Source organism: Lepeophtheirus salmonis, chromosome W (genome assembly GCF_016086655.4).
Source record: "Lepeophtheirus salmonis chromosome W, UVic_Lsal_1.4, whole genome shotgun sequence".
Taxonomy (NCBI): Eukaryota; Metazoa; Arthropoda; class Copepoda; order Siphonostomatoida; family Caligidae; genus Lepeophtheirus; species Lepeophtheirus salmonis.
In genome coordinates this window covers 145247-165886 of record NC_092585.1, presented here as the reverse complement: position 1 = coordinate 165886, position 20640 = coordinate 145247, and the positions used below count along the sequence as shown (strand labels likewise).

Here is a 20640-nt window from a genome sequence, read left to right as displayed (position 1 = left end):
GTTTAAAATAATCTTTCCATTTTTCCCGTTGCCCTTTTTCCTGACACAGAGTCTTATGCATATCTGGCCATGTAATCAGCTGTTGGCCACCCTGATTATATTTAAATGTTTTTTCCATTCTAAAATGAGGTTTTTTTCTGTTCTTTTAATTATTCCATTTAATCTAAATATAGAGCTTAAAATATACTCACGTCTGTTGTTATTATTTCGCATCTTATTTTTAATTAGTAAGTTATTACTGTCCACTTATTATCATTCTTGGTTATTGAATGTCCTAAATCCTCACAACTCTAAAAACTCAGAATATGAGTTCTTTTCAAAATGTTGTATCTCTATTTCTTTTAAATCCCCGAGTTCAAATAAGATATCGAATATATTCCTATATTTATTATTATACGACAAACGTGAACAGCTGAAGGCAATGAAACAGCCATTTCCATGCCTTGTCACCTCTATATATTTCTTTATCTATTCCACCACACTTTTAGTAGTCACGTCATAGATAAATTGTAGTTGGTGTGATTGACTTATTTAACTAACTACCAGATGATTTCGGGCATTTTTTCCTATTTATAAGGAAAGGTTGCGTGATACACTGAAGATAATGATGTCAACTTAGTAATTAAATAGCTAGAAAAAGAGAAAAGAAGTCGAGCTAGGAAAGAGTGAGAGAGAGAAAGAAAGAGAAAAGGAGAAAAAAAATGATTATTAGTGTTCTTCACCCAAAGGAGTGCGGCAACTACGGGATTTAAACGAATCAATGGAGTTCTTATTCAAATCGAGGAGTCAAGGAAAAAGACAAATCAAGCCTTCACAGGATATCCAGTACCTAGAGGATACTTATGCTCAGGAGAGCTCCGAGGATTCAGACTTTAAAATAGGGATGTTCATTTTTTTGAGCCGGTTTCTTCATTCTCGAGTTTTTTAGTTTGATTTCAATTTTTATGATTGAAATGATTTTTTTTTGCTTTGCTTTATTACGTGTTTTTGGCCTGCAATGAGTTATTACTAATGTCATTTACAATCTATTTGTACCTCATTAATAAATTGTCTCAACAACTACAGATACGGATCACGAGGACTTGGACGAAGAAAGAACTTCCGATTCCGACTCCGGAGATGAAGAAGAGGATGATGAATTGGAAGAAGAACTCGCTAATGCGAAAGGAGTTCGGGAAATGCGACTCACCACATCGGATTTACTTGGCATCTCCAAACAGGAAACGTGTTTCCCAGGGGATGAAGACGCCCTTTTGTTCAAATTTAAAGTCTGTGCCTGTTGCCTCGGAACATCCTCCAATGATGCTAATGAAATCGTGGAGTGCGATGGATGTGGCATATCCGTTCATGAAACTTGCTATGGCATCACTGAATCCGGCTCAGTAGCTTCAAATATATCTGAAGCATCCACAGAGCCTTGGTTTTGTGATCCTTGCCAAGCAGGAATAACGACAAGTCCGATTTGTGAACTGTGTCCCGCTATTGGGGGTGTGTATAAAGAAACGGATGTGGGTAGATGGGTTCATTTGATCTGCGCTCTTTACGTTAATGGAGTTGCTTTCGGGGATATTGATAAACTTAGTGCTATCACAATATTTGAGATAAACTACTCCAATTGGGGAAGGAAAGCATGTGGATTGTGTGAACAAAGTCCCTTCTCAAGGACAGGGATTTGTATTCAATGTGATGCAGGGATGTGTAGATCTTCTTTTCATGCTTCTTGTGGTCAAGCACATGGGCTTTTAGCCGAACCCGTATATACGGAAACAGATCCTTATATAGCACATTGTCGTCTCCATTCTGATAAGTCTGTGATTAAGTCCAAAAAGCGCCTTTATGCCATTTCTAAAAGGCAGGCGGAACGAAGGAAAAGTTTAATTTTAGAGTCTCGGGAAGGACAGAATATCAGTTCAACTTCTTCCCTGGCTCTTCCTAACGAAACTCCAGCTCAAAGAATCTTAAGGAAGCTGAATAGAAGACAATCTCGATTCCACTCTAGTAAAAAGAATGAACTTCCTCTTCCATTTAAGAAGACCCCCCGATTTCTTTCTTCCTCGGCATCAGCCATTCGTAAAACTCAGAGACTGACAGAGTGTGTAACCGGCTTAAGTTCTGATCGACAAAAGGCCAAAGAAGCCCAGTACATGGCTATTCAGGAAATACAAAAAAAGTGGAACTTGACTCCTTCATTCAATGTAGAGTTTGTTGCATATTTCCATGATCGTCAAAGCCGTTTGTTAAACTTAAAAACTATGCTGTCAGAGGAGGTATGTCATTTTACATAATATTTCAAAGCTATAAATATCATATGTTCCCCGTCAACACAAAAACAAACTATAATCATTTTTATCCCAATTGAGTGTGAATTACATTAGTATTCTTCGACGAACTATCGTCAATTTATATCTACAAATTATTCTTATAAACCCTTTGAGTGTGTAGAAGATTGCACTCCAGGTAACAAAAAATGATTGTTACAATAAAAGAATGATAGATTTTATTTGTAAGGGACGTATCGGGGTCAAATTATGTATTCTTAATAAAAATAAAGGTTTTAAATTATAGTTAAAATTATTGGATGTCTCAAGTCATCCCACAAAAAAAAAAAAAAAATACGCCTATAAATGACTTAAATATGTACCAGAATGACCTCAATGTATGTGTGAAGTAAGAAAATACATTGGGATTTTCTCCTATTCTTGATTCATATTGTTTTTATGTTCATGCACCGCATATATATATATATGTATAGCTATTTATTTTTTTAAATCAATTAATTTACATACAAAGAAATGAACATACAAAATAGCGCAAGTTCTTAAAGTTCTATTATGTTTTTTTTCTTTTTAGATGAAGTCTGCTTCCTTATTGCGGACACGGCAGTCACAAATTCAACAGCTTTATGAAAAGGCAAATGAAGAAAGGGATGCTCACATGAAAATCAATAGTTCACTTACAGAAAATATTCAATTTTATACCATTACGCTTACCGCCATGGGCATGACAATACCTCCTGAACATTCAATTCTTCCTCGTTCCCAGGTTGAGGGAGTTTCAAATGGAAATGAAGTGCATGCAAGTAAGCAATCAAGTTATATAGACTCCGTAAGCGGACGTGTTGGTAATTCAAGTGAATTGCTAAATCTGAGCAAATGTGGTGTTTGCTTGGGAATCAACGACCAACACTTAATAATTCCCTGTGACACTTGCATATTACACTATCATTTGGGTTGTCTTAATCCTCCATTGACCCGAATGCTCAAACGGTCCAAATTGTACAAGTGGCAGTGCTCAGAGTGTGATAAGTTATCTTCTGGAGATGTAGGTAATCAAGTGGATGTATCGAGACCTCGTCGGCATCGGTATAAAAAAACATCCTTCAATCAGGGAGGAGGGAATTTCAGTTCCGAAGAGGATGGACCAATGGAGATTGATTTTAATAAATCTTTCTCTGACGTGGTAGAAGAGAAGAAGGTGGTGAATGGATCATCGCATCTCCTTCCCGTAGAAAATCCAGAAGTTGTAGCTGCTTCCCTTGTTTCTGCAAAAGCTGAAAAGAAAAGATTGAAAAAAGAGCGTAAAAGAGAAAAGAAAAAACGAAAAATGCAAAAATTAGTTCCATCTATTGTAGCAGGAGGATACTCTTCTGATGAGGTTGAGGTACTGAAAGGCGAAAACAATCAGTCAGCTTCTACTAATACTACTCCTTTAGAGATCAAACACCACAAACCCATAAAAATAAAGATACGTAATATTTACGAAAACAAAACCATTCCCGTGGCAGAACCTGATCATCCCTTGCTCCCTAAAAACAACAAGAAAAAACGCCTTTCCGCGGATGCAAAAGATGTAAGGACATTCTGTAACAAGTGTGAAGCTTCAGGAAGTAATTCCAACTTAGTTAGGTGTGACGAATGTCAAAAATGCTACCATTTTTCCTGTTTGTTTCCTCCAGTCAAAAAAACTCCTAAGGTGGCTGGCTATGGATGGCATTGTAATGAATGTGATCCCTCGGATGTAGACTCTGACTGGCATCTTGATTAAGTATCCTTACCCTAAAAAAATATTCATTTCTTTTCCAAACAATGTATTTATTTAATTCCTTATGAATCAATTTCTAGATTGCATTGAAAGATCCCCTCAATGCCCCAGTTATTATCGTTACCGTGTATTTTTATATGTGGTCCCCCTCCTCTTCTTTCTAGTACACGATATAATATGGATAAAAATGAATGTCGACGTAATTTTTACTCTTTTAATGAATGATAATGATATGTACTGTCAATTAAAAAAAATATATATGAATTTCTAGTAATACTGAAGTATAATATGAATGCACTAAAATGAATTAATTTAGAACGACATTTATAAAAAAGTTTTACCCCACGAATTTTGACAAGTTTGATGTCATCTAAGGAATTTCCGACTCATAGATTTAAAGCTCAGCGCAAATATAGTCAGTCCCAGTATTCCTTAAGCAGCTGATAAGGATCATCTCTCCATTTGTGTGGGCTGACCTAAAAAAGAAAATTAAAGTATATTATTGCGTTGCTATTAGTGTTGGATCCTTCCAGTCTTTTTTTTTTTTTTTTTTATCGATCCAATCTTTTTTTACCATTCAACGGTCCTAAGAATCGATACGTCGGTCTTTTAGTCTTACGGTCTTAGCTACCTTTATAGCTATTCTTCACTCATTGAATAATATAAAAATCAAGGTTATACAGACTATAACGCGTGTACGACTGATGTTTGACATCAACCACGGTTTTAATAGTGACGTCGTAGAGTATGATTGGTTGCGTGTTTTGACAAAATCTGTTTGTCTTGCCTTGCAGTCTGTACGATACATGGAATTTAAAATTCTTGCAAGTCCTTTTACATTATGGTATAACCTAAGTTGATAATTCTGTTGTGAAAAACGCGTGCAAGGAGAAGGGGGAGGGAGAAAGACTTATGATATCATTGTTTGAAATACTGATGTGATTATCATCTGCCTGCTTTATTATGATTTTTGAGGGTATAACGAAAGTATTTATTAGCAAAATGTTTAATGAAGATATACTACGTATAGTTGACTTAGACGATTTTTATCCGTTACAGTAGATTTGGAAACGTCACACTCCATGAAATTGTAATTCATTATGAACCTTATTCTCAGAATAGCTAATGAAACGACAAAGTAGAGTATTTCGAAATATATTTGAAGTTCCAAGTTTAAAAAGAAAGCTTAAATTAAATATAATCTACATACTAAAAAATAAACCATAATACATTTATGTTAAATATACAAAATTGAACAATTGGAATCATATAAATAATAGATTGATCCAAATAATATTTTCTTGTTCTGACATGAATTCAGTTAAATATGTTATAACTTTAAAAACTTTCTACGGATAAAAAACGTCTAAGTCAATACGTTGTATATCTTCATTAAACATTTTGCTTATAAATACTCTCAAAAAATCATAATAAAGCAGGCAGCTGATAATCACATCAGTATTTCAAACAATGATACCATAAGTCTTTCTCCCCCCTTCTCCTTGCACGCGTTTTTCTCTACAGAATTATCAACTTTAGATATAAATAAGGGTGATAATTTTGGTAAGAATACAAAAGCGTGCGAGGAGAAGAGAAGAAATACTTATGGCATCATTGATTAAATAATATACATCTTCTTCTATCAATCAAGAACGTTATCATTCCCGCCTTTATTATTCAATATTAATATTATATTAGATGCTGATAGTCGATAGAAAACTGAATAAAAGGCCTAAAATAACGTCGCCTTCAGTTTGGATTTCTGAAAATGGAGGACTAGGAATTTGGGAATTACTTACCAGATGAGAAACAGATGGTTTGTCGGATTTGTCGAAATAAATGTGCCTTAGTCTCCTTTCTAGAATTATACGCCACTCATTATCCTCATCTCATATCAAGAGCATGGATATTCATCTAAAAAATCAAGTAAATGATGAATACATCAAGTCATACTTTAACTCTGATCTCACAAAGATGCTAATTACATGTAATATACCGTTATCCATTGCTAATCATCTACGTTCAAAAAATTTATGGAGAAATACACGGGTAAATTTTTCCCTTCCCGAGGAACCATCATTAATTAATGGAGGATGTTGGTAATGATGTCATTTATAGAAATACCTCCGTTGTAAATTGTGAAGTTCAGATAATTTTCATCCTGATTAGAGTCATCCACACCAAATTACGAAGTGGAACTCTGAATTTTGTACCATCTAACAGAAAGTATTCATTTTTTTTAAAATTTAATCATAAAATATTATTCTATTTTAGCTAAAATTATCAAGAATTATGATACACAACTCATTAAATGGCAAAAACAAGTGCTTAAATGGTCACAACAACGGGAGTAGTAAATTAGTATATTTGGAAGGTTCGCAACTATTTTGTCTGACATTAGTTTCTTCACTTAAAGACTTGGGTATGATCATTAGGGTTTCCAATATTACATAGTCAATAAATAGTACTTTTTTATCACTTAAGGATTAGCTATGGTTGATAAGCCCCAAGAAATGGTGTTCAGAAAACTCATAAAAGGCAAAAACAACTGCTTAAATGGTCACAACAACGGGGGTAGTTAATATTTGGTGTAGCATTATAATTAGCAATTGTGCGTATCCTTCATTATAATAGTATGCTGTTATACAAGCATAAATAACGGGGGGAAATCTTTTTTGATGCCCTTAATAAGGAGTAATATCGCCGGACATTACTACTTAATTAGCTTTTGCTCTAAATTTTTAAGATGGATTTATTTCTAACATTTTTTTTATTAGTATATTTATTGTCTAATTTTATGATTTGACATTTACTTTATTATTAATAATTAGTTAGATCTCATCGGTAGAGATATATCTATCCTGTGCACAATTGTATATAGCAACTTCCATATGAAGAAGAGGGGTGATTATCTTTTTGATTAAACTCCACGTCTTGCTTGTGTTTAGCAACTTAAAGATAATATATATTTAACTGAATTCATGTCAGAACAAGAAAATATTATTTGGATCAATCTATTATTTCAATATTCTGTATGTACATATAATTTATTGTTATTAGTTATATGATTCCAATTGTTCAATTTTGTATATTTAACATCAATGTATTATGGTTTATTTTTTAGTATGTAGATTATATTTAATTTAAGCTTTCTTTTTAAACTTGGAACTTCAAATATATTTCGAAATACTCTACTTTGTCGTTTCATTAGCTATTATTCTGTTAATATGGTTAATAATGAATTACAATTTCATGGAGTGTGACGTTTTCAAATCTACTGTAATAGATAAAAAACGTCTAATTATATGTATTATATCTTCATTAAACATTTTGCTACTAAATACTTTCGTTATACCTTCAAAAATCATAATAAAGCAGGCAGATGATAATCACATCAGTATTTTAAACAATGATACCATAAGTCTTTCTTCGACGTTTTTTATCCGTTACAGTAGATTTTATAACGTCACACTCCATGAAATTGTAATTCATTATGAACCTTATTCTCGGAATAATAGCTAATGAAACGACAAAGTAGAGTATTTGAAATATATTTGAAGCTCAAAGTTTAAAAAAGAAGGCTGTAATTAAATATAATCTACATACTAAAAAATAAACCATTAAACATTTAAGTTAAATAGACAAAATTAAACAATTAAAATCATATAACTATTAATAATAATAAATTATAAATACAGAATATTGAAATAATAGATTTTTTTCTTCTTTTACCATCGGAATTCAGTTAAATATGTCATAACTTTAGGTTGCAATACACAAGCGAGACGTGGAGTTTAATCAAAAAGATAATCACCCCTCTTCTTCATGTGGAAGTTGCTATATACAATTGTGCACAGAATAGATATATCTCTACCGATGAGACCTAACTAATTATTAATAATAAAGTAAATGTCAAAATCATAAAATTAGACAATAAATATACTAATAAAAAAATGTTATAAATAAATTCATCGTAAAGATTTAGAGCAAAAGCTAATTATGTAGTAATGTCCGGCGATATTACTCCTTATTAAGAGCATCAAAAAATATTTCCCTCCGTTATTTAGGTATGCTTATATAACAACATACTATTATCATGATGGATATACACAATTGTTAATTATAATGCAACACCCAATGTAACTACCCTCGTTGTTGTGACCATTTAAACAGTTGTTTTTGCCTTTTATGAGTTTTCTGAACACCATTTCTTGGAGCCCATCAACCATAGCTAAGCCTTTAGTGATAAAAAAGTAATATTTATTGACTATGTAATATTGGAAGACCTAATTATCATACCCAAGTATTAAAGCGAAGTAAGTAGTCTCAGACAAACTAGTTGCAAACCATCCAAAGCTACTACCCCGTTGTTGTGACCATTTAAGCAGTTGCTTTTGCCCTTTACTGAGTTGTGTATCATAATTCTTGATATGTTTAGCTAAAATAGAATCATATTTTATGGTTAGATTTTAAAAAAATTGAATACTTACTGTGAGATAGTACAAAATTCAGAGTTCCATTTCGATATTCGTAAATACTTTTTACTGATAACTTGATCATCATTTGGTGTGGATGACTCAAAACATTTTTATATGTATTTCTATAAATGACATCAGTACCAACATCCTCCATTAATTTAATGATGGTTCCTCGGGGACCAATATGTTTACCCTTGTATTTCTCCATAAATTTTTTGAACGTAGATGATTAGCAATGGATAAGGTTATATTACATGCAATAAGCATCGTTGTGAGATCAAAGTTAAAGTCTGACTTGATGTATTCATCGTCAAATTGATTTTATAGATGAATATCCATACTCTTGTTATGAGATGAGGATAATGAGTGGCGTGTAATTCTAGACAGGGGACTAAAGGCACATTTATATCGACAAATCCGATAAACCATCTGTTTCTCATCCGGTAAGTATTTTCCAAATTCCTGGGCCTCCATTTTCATAAATCCAGACAGAAGGCAACGTCATTTTGTGGATTTTATTCAGTTCTCTATCGACTATCACCATCTCATATTATATTAATATTGAATAATAAAGGCGGGAATGATAACGTTCATGATTGATAGTTAAAGATGTATATTGTTAAATCAATGATGCCATAAGTAATTCTTCTTTTCTCCTCGCACGCTTTTCTATTCTTACCAAAATTATCACCCTTGCTTATGACCAACTCATAATAGTACTGAGTCATTATAATAAAATTACATATTTGTAGCACGTCCACCCAAAAGGAAGCTAGATAATTTTTCTCAAAATTGAACATGGAATACATTTTCCAACAAATTATAGTTCATTTAAATGAAAAAATGATTCTGATTAATCCTTTGGAGGCACCACAAATTGTACTTAAAGTAGCAAAAATTCACCGGCACATTTATAGAATTAGTAAATTAATAAATTATATCTCTAAGACAATATTGGGGCCAAATTAAGTCAGATATATAAAACGGAGGTTTTAAACTACAGTTAACACTCTCGGGTATCTCAATTCATCGCAGAAATTTGAATTCAAATCCTGTAATTTACCGTAATATCTCTTTCAAATATTGCCTGTCATTTTATAAATATAAATGATTGAACCTTTTAATATAAAACGCGTTTTCCGCTTCCCGTGATACATTTCTGGTAATTAATAAATTACTGCAATTATTTCAAGAGTACTTTACAGCCAAAAATAAAAAACAAAGACGCACACAACATTTTTCGTATGGATTTAAAGTACTTCACATTGAGTGGATATTTGAGTTAGATATTACGTTTAACGTTACTGGTTGCAAATGTGAAGTACTTTACAGCCAAAAAAAAAAAAAAAAGACGCACACAACATTTTTCGTATGGAGTACTCTTGAAATATTTAAGAGCGTGAGAATTTGTTTCATTGAATACAAGATAAATTAAATTATTACTGCTTAAAAGGGACATAAATAATAGTTATGTACTTTTTAGAGTGGATTGTTGCAGTAATTTATTAATTATCAGAAAATGTATCACGGGAAGCGGAAAACCCATTTTAACAGAGAGTTGGTGATTTGTTCCATCTGTCAGAAGGAAATACAGAAGGACAACTTTAATGATCACAAAGTTAAACTCCATAAGAATGACCCCAGCTGCAAGTATCAAGTGAAAATTGATCATAAGAAGCAGATAACATTGAACTTTGCTGTTAAGAAAACTTCCTCTGCTACATCCTCATCCTCAGTCACTGCCTCCTCCTGTCCCAATGACCCTGCTCCAGTTGAGGCCTTACTGCCTGAACCAAGATCTGAAAAGTCCGTTTCTGCTGAAGAGAAAGTTACTGCAGACACAGAAAATAATGGCGACTCATCAAATTACCCCAGCGGATGGATTTCTCATGGAATAAGACTTCTTAATCTCGATATCGGACCAATCTTCTCTCCCGAGCAGCTCTCTGTAGTCAACAACAACAATATTCCCTCTGCAGAGGACTCTGAGACTAGCGACAATGTCCAGGGAGGTGAGGAGATCAAGACTGAGGAGATGAAGATTGTGGACGGAGGCCCAGAGTACCCTGTCGTTTTCACGAGCCAGCTGGGTGACCCGATACTTACCGGGCGGGAGCCAAAGCGGAAGGACATCCAGACCAGAACCAGAGTGGAGACTGAGCGGGAAACTGTGCCTAAAGTCGAGAGAGATCATCCTCTACAGCCCAAGTTACAAACATACAGTCCTCAAATAGATGACAAATACTCCAGAGACTTTCAATATGATTGGTTCCGTAAGTTCCCGTGGCTAGAATATGACGAGGTTGAAAAGTCAGCCAAGTGTTTTGCCTGTTCCAAATTTTCCATTTCCAACCTTGGGAAATTTGAGTTCAAAAGATGGAAAAACAGTTCCTCGTTGAAAGTTCATTCTAACAACAAAAAACACAAACTGTCGATGGAAAAGTGGATCAATTTTCTCACATCAAAGAGAAAGAATACCTTGGTTCTCGGCCATGTTCAGTCTCAACATGCTGAGGAAGCTTTTGTCCCTGCGTTCACACGACAATCATATTCTCAAAGATAAACTGGAGGCCGAAGTCTAAAAATTTGGTTCAGCTGGGGCAGGTTTTGCCAAATGGACTTCACCTGACATCCAAAATGAGCTGATAGAGATTATAGCATCCAAAGTGACGGAAAATATAATTGAAGATGTCAAGACTTGTGCCGGCGATGATGACTACTGGTTCTCTGTGATTGTTGATGAGACATCAGATATGTCAAACACGGAGCAGTTCAGTCTGTCACTGGGATATCTGACGAGTGAAGGCATCAAGAAAGAGAGCTTCCTCAAGTTTGTAAAAGTTACCCAGACTGACGGCAAATATTTGTTTGAGAAGCTTCACGAGGCTGTCAAGGATCTCGGCCTTAACCCCGCCCGCACTGTCTCCCTGGCCGCGGACGGTGCCTCCAACATATCTGGCATCAAGAAGGGTCTTGCCGCCAAGTGGAAGGAAGCAGCCCCACTGTGTGTCTACATCCACTGCTACGCCCATGTCCTCAATCTTGTAGTCAAGGATCTTCTCTCAGATATAACCCTGTTGAGAAATACAATGGGGACAGTACAAATTTTATACAACTTCATTGAAGGGTCACTAAAGAGGTCAGCAATCTACAAGTCGGTGAAGATAACAAGTAAAGATGAGGAGCATGCAAAGGTGATGACCCTGAAGAACCAGTCTGCTACCCGCTGGAGTCTCCGCTACGATGCTGTACACGCTGTATCTCTAGGGATGGTCAGAATCATGAAGACCCTCATAATAATGAGAAAAGATAAAGATACATTGTCGAGTTCAACAGCAACTTCTCTGCTCAACAGCATCTTTAGTCACGAATTTGTTTTCGGCATTGAACTGTTGAAGACACTCCTCAGACACACATCTAGCTTGTCAGATGAACTGCAAGGCAGAAAGGTTGACCTAACAAAGGCCCGGAAACACGTCAACCTAGTGATTAGGACTCTTGAAGATCTTAAGAATGAGAAAATCTTTGAATCAATCTGGAAACTTGCTGAGTTGAAGTCGTCTGAGATGAAATCAGTATTTGACCAGGAGGACTCAATTGATTTGGAATTCAAGGAGGCTAAGATTCCAAGGAGAATAAAGTGGAAAGGAACAACTGAATCCTACTTCTGTGAAACACATTTCGATGTTGCAATCAATAAGATTTTATTAGAGCTTGAGAGCAGATTTGCCACCGACGATACAAACATCACAATGGATCTCATTGCAATCGTCAATGACAGTGAAGTGGAGACCTGTGTCATTGAGCGTCTCGCCAAGCACTACAGACTTGAACTCGAGCAGCTCCAGTCAGACCATGCAATCTTCCAGCAATTCAAGGTTAATATTATAATGTTTCATTTTGCATTATATGTTTAAAATTTATGTTTTTCTAGGCAGATATTGACACAGAAGACAGTTTCGTCACAAATTGCTGCGGAGTTAATAAGCTCGGGAGTGTTCCGCCTGATGCTGGAGCTATACAAGGTGATCGTTATCCTGGTCTCAATGCCCATCAGCAGCTGTGAGGTGGAGCGGTCATTCTCCTGTCTCAGAAGGCTCAAGAACCACATGAGGACCACCATGGACCAGGAGAGGCTCTCCTCCCTCACCCTCTTGAACATGGACAAGGTGCTCCATGAAGACATGGACAGTTTGATTGACACCTTTGCGTCAAGGAAAGAGAGGAAAAACTTCTTCTTCTAATCATGATAAAGAATACATGCATTTTTTTCAAACACATCACCATGCATACATGCGAGTTAAGAACATCAAGACTTGTGAACATAATTTATTTTCTGTCGATGTAACCGTTTCATGGTATATTATAATATCGTTCATTATCTTCATTCGTTATTATTTTAAAAATATTTAAGGAGGTTTAAATTGTTTGACTTAATTGTATAGTTCAAAAATTTTATCTCATTCTTGCACCGTGCATTTTATACTCCATTATACTCCTTCCTTTATGAATAGGTCGGCATTGACTTTCCGTCTAGAGTTTTTCCTTTTCATTTTATTTTTCCCAATGTTTGCCTGAAGAAAATAATGGTCAGACAATCCATTGGACGATATTCTTGCAAGATTTAATCTATGCTGTAGCATTTGCCCTGTTTAAATATCCCACGTTCACCTCTGAAAATCAACCGTTCACCCTTGTAAAGCGGACCGAAAAATCTTCCTGACATACGGCACTGGTCATCAGAGACACACCTATGGACTCAATAACCTTCGATAGCCCAACCAATCAGGTTTCGTTTGACGGAGGGTTATGTCAAGGTATTGTTTTATATTATAATATTAAAAATAAAATTATTAAAAAACACTTTATTATACAATAACTATCAAACATAACCAACAAGAAATTTTAACAATATATTTCAGTTTTTAAAAATTGTATTATGTAAGTATAAAAAATAATAATCACTGTATTATACACAAATTTTCCTCTTTGGTCAGGTTTTGCGGTTTAAAATCAAATAATTAGAGACTATTAAGAACAGAATATGTAATTAGTAGGTTTATAGTTGAATTAATATAATATTAACGCTTTCAAAATGACTATACGTTTCATTTAATTGGACTCTATCCCGTTGTTCCGATCATCTTAATACAATACTTCAAATTAAGAAGCTCACAAATACCATAATCTGATAACCTTCAGCAATAGATATTTCGTTTTTCCTTAAGCTTTAATTCTATACTATTTGAAAAAGTTGAAATGTCAAATTTATAGATTATCGATCATTGTCAATGTCTAGTCAATGATGGGTAAAGGAAACGACTAAAGGAGTTGCCATATGAACGTTGCGTTTTAAAAGTTTTTGTGAGTCATGGCCAAAGGATGAAAGTAAGGTTTAGAATGAATAGGATATGGGAAATGACTTAGGAGGAGTCATTGACAGGCTTATTGCATTTGTGGCCAGAGAAATCATCCCGCCGGACCACCGGGAAATAAGGCTAAATATGAAATATCTTCGTACGCTTATGCTGATAACTCTTCCTCGAAAAAAAAACCGTGTTTGATCATTTAATAAGATACCGTAGAAATAATCCTTTATGTAGACGTTGTAGTATGTAAATTAGGAAAACTCGTGCACTAATGATCCTGAAATGTATCCAGCTACATAGATTATTTTAACCCTCCTTGATGAATTTTAAGGTCAGAAAGGCCCATCCAAATTAATTACACCTTTTCATGATCTACAACTTTTATTTTATGGACTATATGCGTACACCTGCTAGTATCGGCGTTCATTAGCCACAAAGTTACTACCAGATCCACAAATTTTACTTTTATTAAATATGAAGGACCTCTTAGAGCTCTTCTTGTTTATACCAATAATATGTCTCATAGAAAGACTCTAATAAAGTCAGTGAAGTAAGATAACCAACATGTGTAGGCTTCTTCTTTGGTGACCCCCCAACATTTGAACACAATGCCAATCACTAGGTCAAAGGAACCTCCTTCAGAGCTCTCTACTGTGGAGGAGGCAAATGCTTCAAATCCTCCAACGCGGTCCGTCCCAGATGTACCGGTGTCGGTACGATCTCGAATCACAGAGGTACGACTTCCTCACTTCGATGAAGAGGACTTTGAAATCTGGTTCGCTAGAGTGGATTCAATCTTCAGGAGATACGGGATTGTAGAAGACGAAGAGAAGACAAATAGCTACCCTGCCATATCCTCAGAAACTTTCCACCCGAAGATTTGGGGGGTTCTTACGCGGAGATCAAGGATTGCTTTATTAAGAAGTACGGCACTTCTCCCCAATAACGGATTCGGAGTGTCCTGGATGTTCTAAAGGACGAATCTCTTTCCCTGAGCTAGATAATGGCGAAGGTTCGCCAACTCCTCGACCCGGCATTCGTACATGACTTGAGGGATTCCTTATGCAGGGAGATGGTGATACGATCCGTCCCGGACTCACACAGACCCATGGCCCATGCACAGACAAACAAAGTCCGAAGAATTTGTGATGGTTTAAAGAAATCCGCTACGGTTGGGATACCGTCTTTTATTCTCCTTACTCAAGCCCGCGTGAAATATTTAAACGTCTATGGCGAGAAGGAAAAGAGATGTGAATTGGAAAGAAAAGAAGAAGCAAATTTCCATTTGCTATAAGCACAGGACATACGGCGCTGAGGCAAAGACGTGCTCCGCACCCCCTGTCCCCTCTTTTCTCTCATCTCCAAAAACTAAGTAGTCCTCAGCTCTTTGGAGTATTAAACCCAGACAAGTATCTAATTTACACGATCGACACTAAAAACAAAATTAAGTTCCTTATGGATTCAGGAGCTCAAGTCTCTGTTTTACCCAAAAAATTGGCACTTTAAGGTTTTAGATTAAACTGTATTTGATTCCAACCATCGTCTAATCTCATTGGCATTGTGCAGATAAATGGCTTTACTCTCGTTGTAGACTGGTAATTTGAGGCACGGAATCGTCGTCGAACGTTTTTATCGTCTAATACCTACAAAAAAGGGGAATGACAATACAATATGAATATTCTTTTTCAACAAGTTCAACATTTTACCTGCACTTCAAATGTAAAGTATTTCTTCATGTTCTTCACAATCATGACCAAATAGGGTAATTTGATACCTAGAGTCTTCCGAGGATCCGCTGGACATGTTACATAAGTCGTACTCACATTCGTTCCCACGATTTCAAGTACAAAACTTTGGATATCCCCATCTGTTATTCGCTTAATATGACCATTTCGTACCCTTTTATTCCATATTTGAAGAGGTTTGCTCCCTAAGGAGTAAAGTATACTCAGGAATCCACTTTGAAATGTGTTTTTGAACATTGGAGTCTCAGGATTTGAAAGTACTTAATATTTTTGTAATTATTTAGTCGATGAATATGAAATGTTGAAGATTCTCCGGGACATCTCACACCATTGTTGTTCTAGTCAAATATCTTGGTTCTAGTAACATTGGCCTGGGACAGTCCCAGCATTGGGAATAATAAGTGTAAATAATATTTGTATTAACACAAAACAAACAAAATCACGCAACCTTTCGATGAAAGCAATCTTGCATTTTTACGTGAAACCTTAACGTTTAAAGGAAATAAATAAATCCATTATAAGTAATCACTTTATAGCCATAAGGACACAAGTAATTCCGTGGATATAATCGAATAAAAGAAAGCAGAACAATAAAGGTGTGTTCACTGATGTGTACTAAGTATATACTTCAACCATAGATAAAAAAATAATCTATATTTTTTGATCGAGGTTACGTGAATTCTGAACATAATTCATATATTTTGTTTATGTTCACTTTTTATTTCAACCATCTTGTCTCCCTTTCCTTTTTAGTCTCTTTATTGATAATTGTATTGTTGCGTTCTCTATGTTTGTAACGTAGCAATATAATAATTATATTCATGTGAGCAGAGGGCGCTTCATTTCTTTTTTCAACAATCATCCTCGTACACTTTTTTTCAATAGTATTAGTTAGTCAACTCGAAACTGCGAAGCTTCTCACTGGAATCATGGAAACCTCTATCGGAATCGCTTTTCATGACTTTGTCATGGTCGCCACGGATCAAACCTGCGCCCAATCTATTTTGATGTTGAAGGATAGTGAGTGTTCAATTAAATCATGGCGGCCTTTCTTTAATTAATAATAAATAAATCCTACTACGTCTATTAGCCTGTGAGAAAACGTATCCCTTGACGAATCATTTGCTCATGAGCGCCCTCGGAGAGTCTGGAGACACGACACAGTTTGCAGAGTTTATGGCCAAGAATATTCAGCTCTACAAGATGAGAAATGCCTACGAAATGTCCCCTTCGGAAGCTGCTAATTTCACACGAAGGAACCTTGCGGATTACCTCAGGAGTCGCGTTAGTTACTTTTGAATCGCGGCTCTCACATCATCTCTTGCTCTTTTTGTATTTACAGACCCCTTTCCACGTCAATCTTCTCATTGCTGGCTACGACAAAAAGAGCAATAAAACGGAGCTTTATACCGTGGACTATTTAGCCGGAATGGTACAGACGGAGCATGCAAGCCACGGCTATGGGGGTATCTTCTCCAGTGGGATTCTGGATCGCAACTACAGACCAGGTAACAAACGTCAATACATGGCCTCGCATCCAATTATGTCCCTATCCGCAGTTGTAGAAATGATAATGATATCCCCGAAAGCACTTCTTTTCTTTCCTCCTCCCTTTCCCAACAACAGATTCATTGTTACTATCTCTGCAGTGACCTGATATCTCGTAGCCCTGGAGATATATAGTCACTAGTCACCCATGAGAATATAATATATATCAATTACAGAAGAAAAAGGGATGGATATTCCCGGATTTAAAATCAAGAAAACCAAATTGTCACATTAGCTTTTTCCCGATGAGAGGGCTCATTTGTCAAATTCCCTGGACCTACTTCAAAAATAAGTAAATATTTTCATATTTGAGTGCCATGGGGTAGGTCTGAATCCCAGCCCCAAAAAGTGCGGTTTCATGTACATAAGGGTCTCCACCCACCCACATCCGTAGCTTTTTTGTAGACACAAAGTCTGCAAGCTCAGTAAACAAAACGGATGTTACTCCTTACAATTAAAACTCCTTCTACAAGTACCTGGGCCTCAGCCTCTTGAGTAGGGAGCTTGTCTAGCTAAAAAGAGATATGGAGTTGGTGGCTAGGAACATGGACAGAGCCCTAAGGTACTAATGTCGTGAACCATCTTGACAGCATTTACTTGGCTGACTCGTAAGAGACAAGTTTATTTGAATAAAAAAATTAATAGAATATTAAAGTAGGGATCCATCAATTTGATCCCAGTTACGTAATATTAGCAATAATTAAAAAAATAGATTTTTATGGTGAACAAACTTGACTTTGTAATTAAAGAAATCTTATTTGTATTTTGTACCTGATATAATGTCCAGGGATGCAAATTTTGTGTCATACTCTTTTAAGAAGTACATAACAGATGCATTCATTCATCTAAGTGTGAGTACTATGTGTATTAAGGATTCCTTGGATACAACAATTTATTTTCCATTCCCTACTTTGTGTCATAAAATATCGAAATTTTTAAGAATTTTCTCCGGTACAATGCAGATGTTAGATATTTTGACTAATATCAATTTTCCAATTTTTGGTCCTAGATATCACCCTACATTATGACATATGGACTGTTAGCTCAGAAGTAGGAGTCTGGTTTACATTTTTTTTAATTAAGTTATAATTATATTCTATTTCTTATCACATGATTATAATCGACTCTTCAAAGAAGTCGTAAAAATTGCCATTCACAATTAAAGAAAAATAAAAAAGTAAATTATACATATTTTATATGTTATATTGGGGCCAAAAAAAGGCTCATAGCCCGGGATCAGCCATTTCCAGTCCGCATACGGTTTTCTCGCCAACTGATTCCACTTTTTTTAATATTACTATTCCTATGATAAGTATTTTTGTTTAATGACTCGTAACTTTCTTGGGGTACCTCAAGCCATTCAAAAGAATTTAATATAAAAGCGACAATTGATCAAACGGACCATTCCACGCTAAAACGACAACGAGAGGTGCCACATGTTCAGAATTAGCTAATTTTTTACCTGAATGTAAATACCATTGGGTATGAAAAAATTTGAGATAAATTGGTTCTAGAGATATGGGTGTCTAAATTTGGCAAAATCAATTATATTTATAAAAATCCGAAATTTGACTATATTCTCACTTAAATATCAACAGCTTGGTCCACTTTTATCCAAATATTTTCAAAATTCGTGTAAGGATGAACTAAAACATTAATTCCAAAAATGTTAATTTTATGCCTATTACATGAAGTGTTTAATATTTGGTTGTGGATAAAGTGATTTCATATTTTTCGCTTCATTTCAATGTTTTATAAGAAGTGTTACACTCATCCGATTTATGATGAGTTCTGTTCGATAATTTTTTACCAACGAAAATCCAACTTCTTAATGCCCTTGTCCCTATTGACAAATAACTCACAACCAATTTTCACAGGTCTCTATTGAGGCCAAATTTGAACCCCCAAGCGCGTTGGTCATAGGCAGGAACAGGTTGTAGGTCCGGACTGTAGTGAGAATACATAAGAACTTATCATCCGAGCTTCTGACGCGTCATTAAATATATTTGTGGTCCGGCGTTGTCACTAATGCTGGCCGCTTCTGTTCGATCGCCAGCTTCAAACGGTCGAGTTGTTCACTGTAGAGGACAGAATTGAGGGGGGAATCGTTCGAACTACTGTTGTGTAACACGAACCAAAAGAGTATCGGCCCCGTATACATCGCAAATTTTCTTGATCGCTTTTGACGTGTTTTTTCCTTTCAGGTAGTAAAAATGTAAAATATGGCGAATTTCTTTCTTTAAGAACTCTATCTTCGACTCACGATAATTTACGACTGAACCCGCCAAGTGCAATATTGTAGTTTGTAGTATAGGCTCATACCTTTACAACGCCTTGTCGTATGATCCAATGTTACCAATAATGATCAAGATATACTTAGTTAAAAAAAGGGCCAGGAAATGTGAAATTACTTTCCCCACAACCTATTATATAAACCCCTCAAAAAATAGCTAGCAGTAATTTTCAAGACAAATTTTTAACATAAGCATATGGCAGTGCAGAGCGGAAATTTATAAATTGCATATCGTCAGCTGCACTATGGTAAAAAAAATGCTCTGTGCTTTAACGGGTTGGGCACTTAATCAAGCATAATTCATGCAGTTGTAATAATTATTTTGGTTTTTTTTCCTTTTCTTGATGTTTGTGCAAGATTGTTTTTATTTTGACGTACCACATAGATATATTCAATTGAATAGACTCTTATACTTATACATTTTACTCACCCATTATCTTTTTGGTTCACTTCCAGATATGACAGTTGAAGAAGGCTATGATCTTATTACGACCTGCGTTGCTGAAGTTCAAAAGCGTTTGATTATTAATTTACCCAACTTTAGCGTCCAAATCATCAACAAGGAGGGTACAAAAAGTCTAAAACCCATTATGCTCGAAAGAGTGTCTTTCCAAAAGGGAAATAAATTATCATTTTGAATACTTTTAATTAAATTGTCCCTTAAGAATATTTATAATATTTAAAAAATACAATGTTATGAGTTTGATTTTTTTTTCTTTTTGCTTTGTCAAGAGCATATAAAAATGACTAGCTCATTTTTATGTCGAAACAGCGATTAATTAATTATTGGTATCATATGCACATTATTGAAAGATGTATATTGTAATAATATAAATAGGGTAGCTTATAAACGATCACAGTGGATTATATTTTATTAAAAATAGCGGTTATGTTGATAACAAAATTAGTCACTATCGTACGATCATTGATTTTTTTGAGCTGTGCTGGTTTCAGAATTTGAGGGATCCAGTATAAGAAAGACCCTGTTCTTACAATTTCTATTCCTCTAAATCTAACGAATGCTTTGACTTCGTAAGCTCAAATACATTGGAGAAGGGGGCACATTATTTATCGTTGTAGGGATAATTGAGGGAGGGTGGTGTTCCCTGATTACATAAATACAATTCTAGTAGTAATCATCTAGCGTCGTATTCGATAGGTATATC

The 20640-nt window shown here is 35.3% G+C and overlaps 3 protein-coding genes and 2 long non-coding RNA genes across 6 annotated transcripts; 2 read left to right on the top strand and 3 right to left on the bottom strand.

Annotated features, from left to right (window-relative positions):
* The first annotated feature begins 659 nt into the window (after window positions 1–659).
* On the top strand, window positions 660–4315 carry LOC121131297 (PHD finger protein 14). The gene is made up of 2 exons (XM_071893836.1): window positions 660–2267; window positions 2851–4315. The coding sequence occupies exons 1-2, from the start codon at window positions 1179–1181 to the stop codon at window positions 4042–4044; spliced, it is 2283 nt and encodes a 760-aa protein (XP_071749937.1). The 5' UTR covers window positions 660–1178; the 3' UTR covers window positions 4045–4315.
* LOC121131298 (uncharacterized) lies at window positions 2736–4783 on the bottom strand. Its single transcript, XR_005869006.2, has 2 exons — window positions 4616–4783; window positions 2736–4517 (listed from the first exon to the last, which is right to left on the bottom strand). It is a non-coding gene; the product is annotated as an uncharacterized lncRNA (long non-coding RNA).
* Window positions 4784–7953: 3170 nt separating this feature from the next.
* On the bottom strand, window positions 7954–9611 carry LOC139907418 (uncharacterized). Its single transcript, XR_011784015.1, has 3 exons — window positions 8532–9611; window positions 8341–8479; window positions 7954–8278 (listed from the first exon to the last, which is right to left on the bottom strand). It is a non-coding gene; the product is annotated as an uncharacterized lncRNA (long non-coding RNA).
* Window positions 9612–11720: 2109 nt separating this feature from the next.
* Window positions 11721–20180, top strand: LOC121131291 (proteasome subunit beta type-2). Of its 2 annotated transcripts, XM_040726787.2 has the most exons (5): window positions 11954–12397; window positions 12454–16653; window positions 16724–16917; window positions 16976–17141; window positions 19931–20180. In XM_040726787.2, exons 2-5 carry the CDS (start codon window positions 16563–16565, stop codon window positions 20110–20112), a joined length of 633 nt encoding a protein of 210 aa, XP_040582721.1. In that variant the 5' UTR covers window positions 11954–12397; window positions 12454–16562; the 3' UTR covers window positions 20113–20180. The 2 variants fall into 2 exon arrangements, with proteins under 2 accessions (XP_071749951.1, XP_040582721.1); XM_071893850.1 differs by lacking the exons at window positions 16724–16917; window positions 16976–17141; window positions 19931–20180 and having other exon boundaries at window positions 11721–12397; window positions 12454–15980.
* On the bottom strand, window positions 15391–15870 carry LOC121131292 (cilia- and flagella-associated protein 20). The gene is made up of 2 exons (XM_040726788.2): window positions 15595–15870; window positions 15391–15531 (listed from the first exon to the last, which is right to left on the bottom strand). The coding sequence occupies exons 1-2, from the start codon at window positions 15868–15870 to the stop codon at window positions 15391–15393; spliced, it is 417 nt and encodes a 138-aa protein (XP_040582722.1).
* Window positions 20181–20640: the final 460 nt, after the last annotated feature.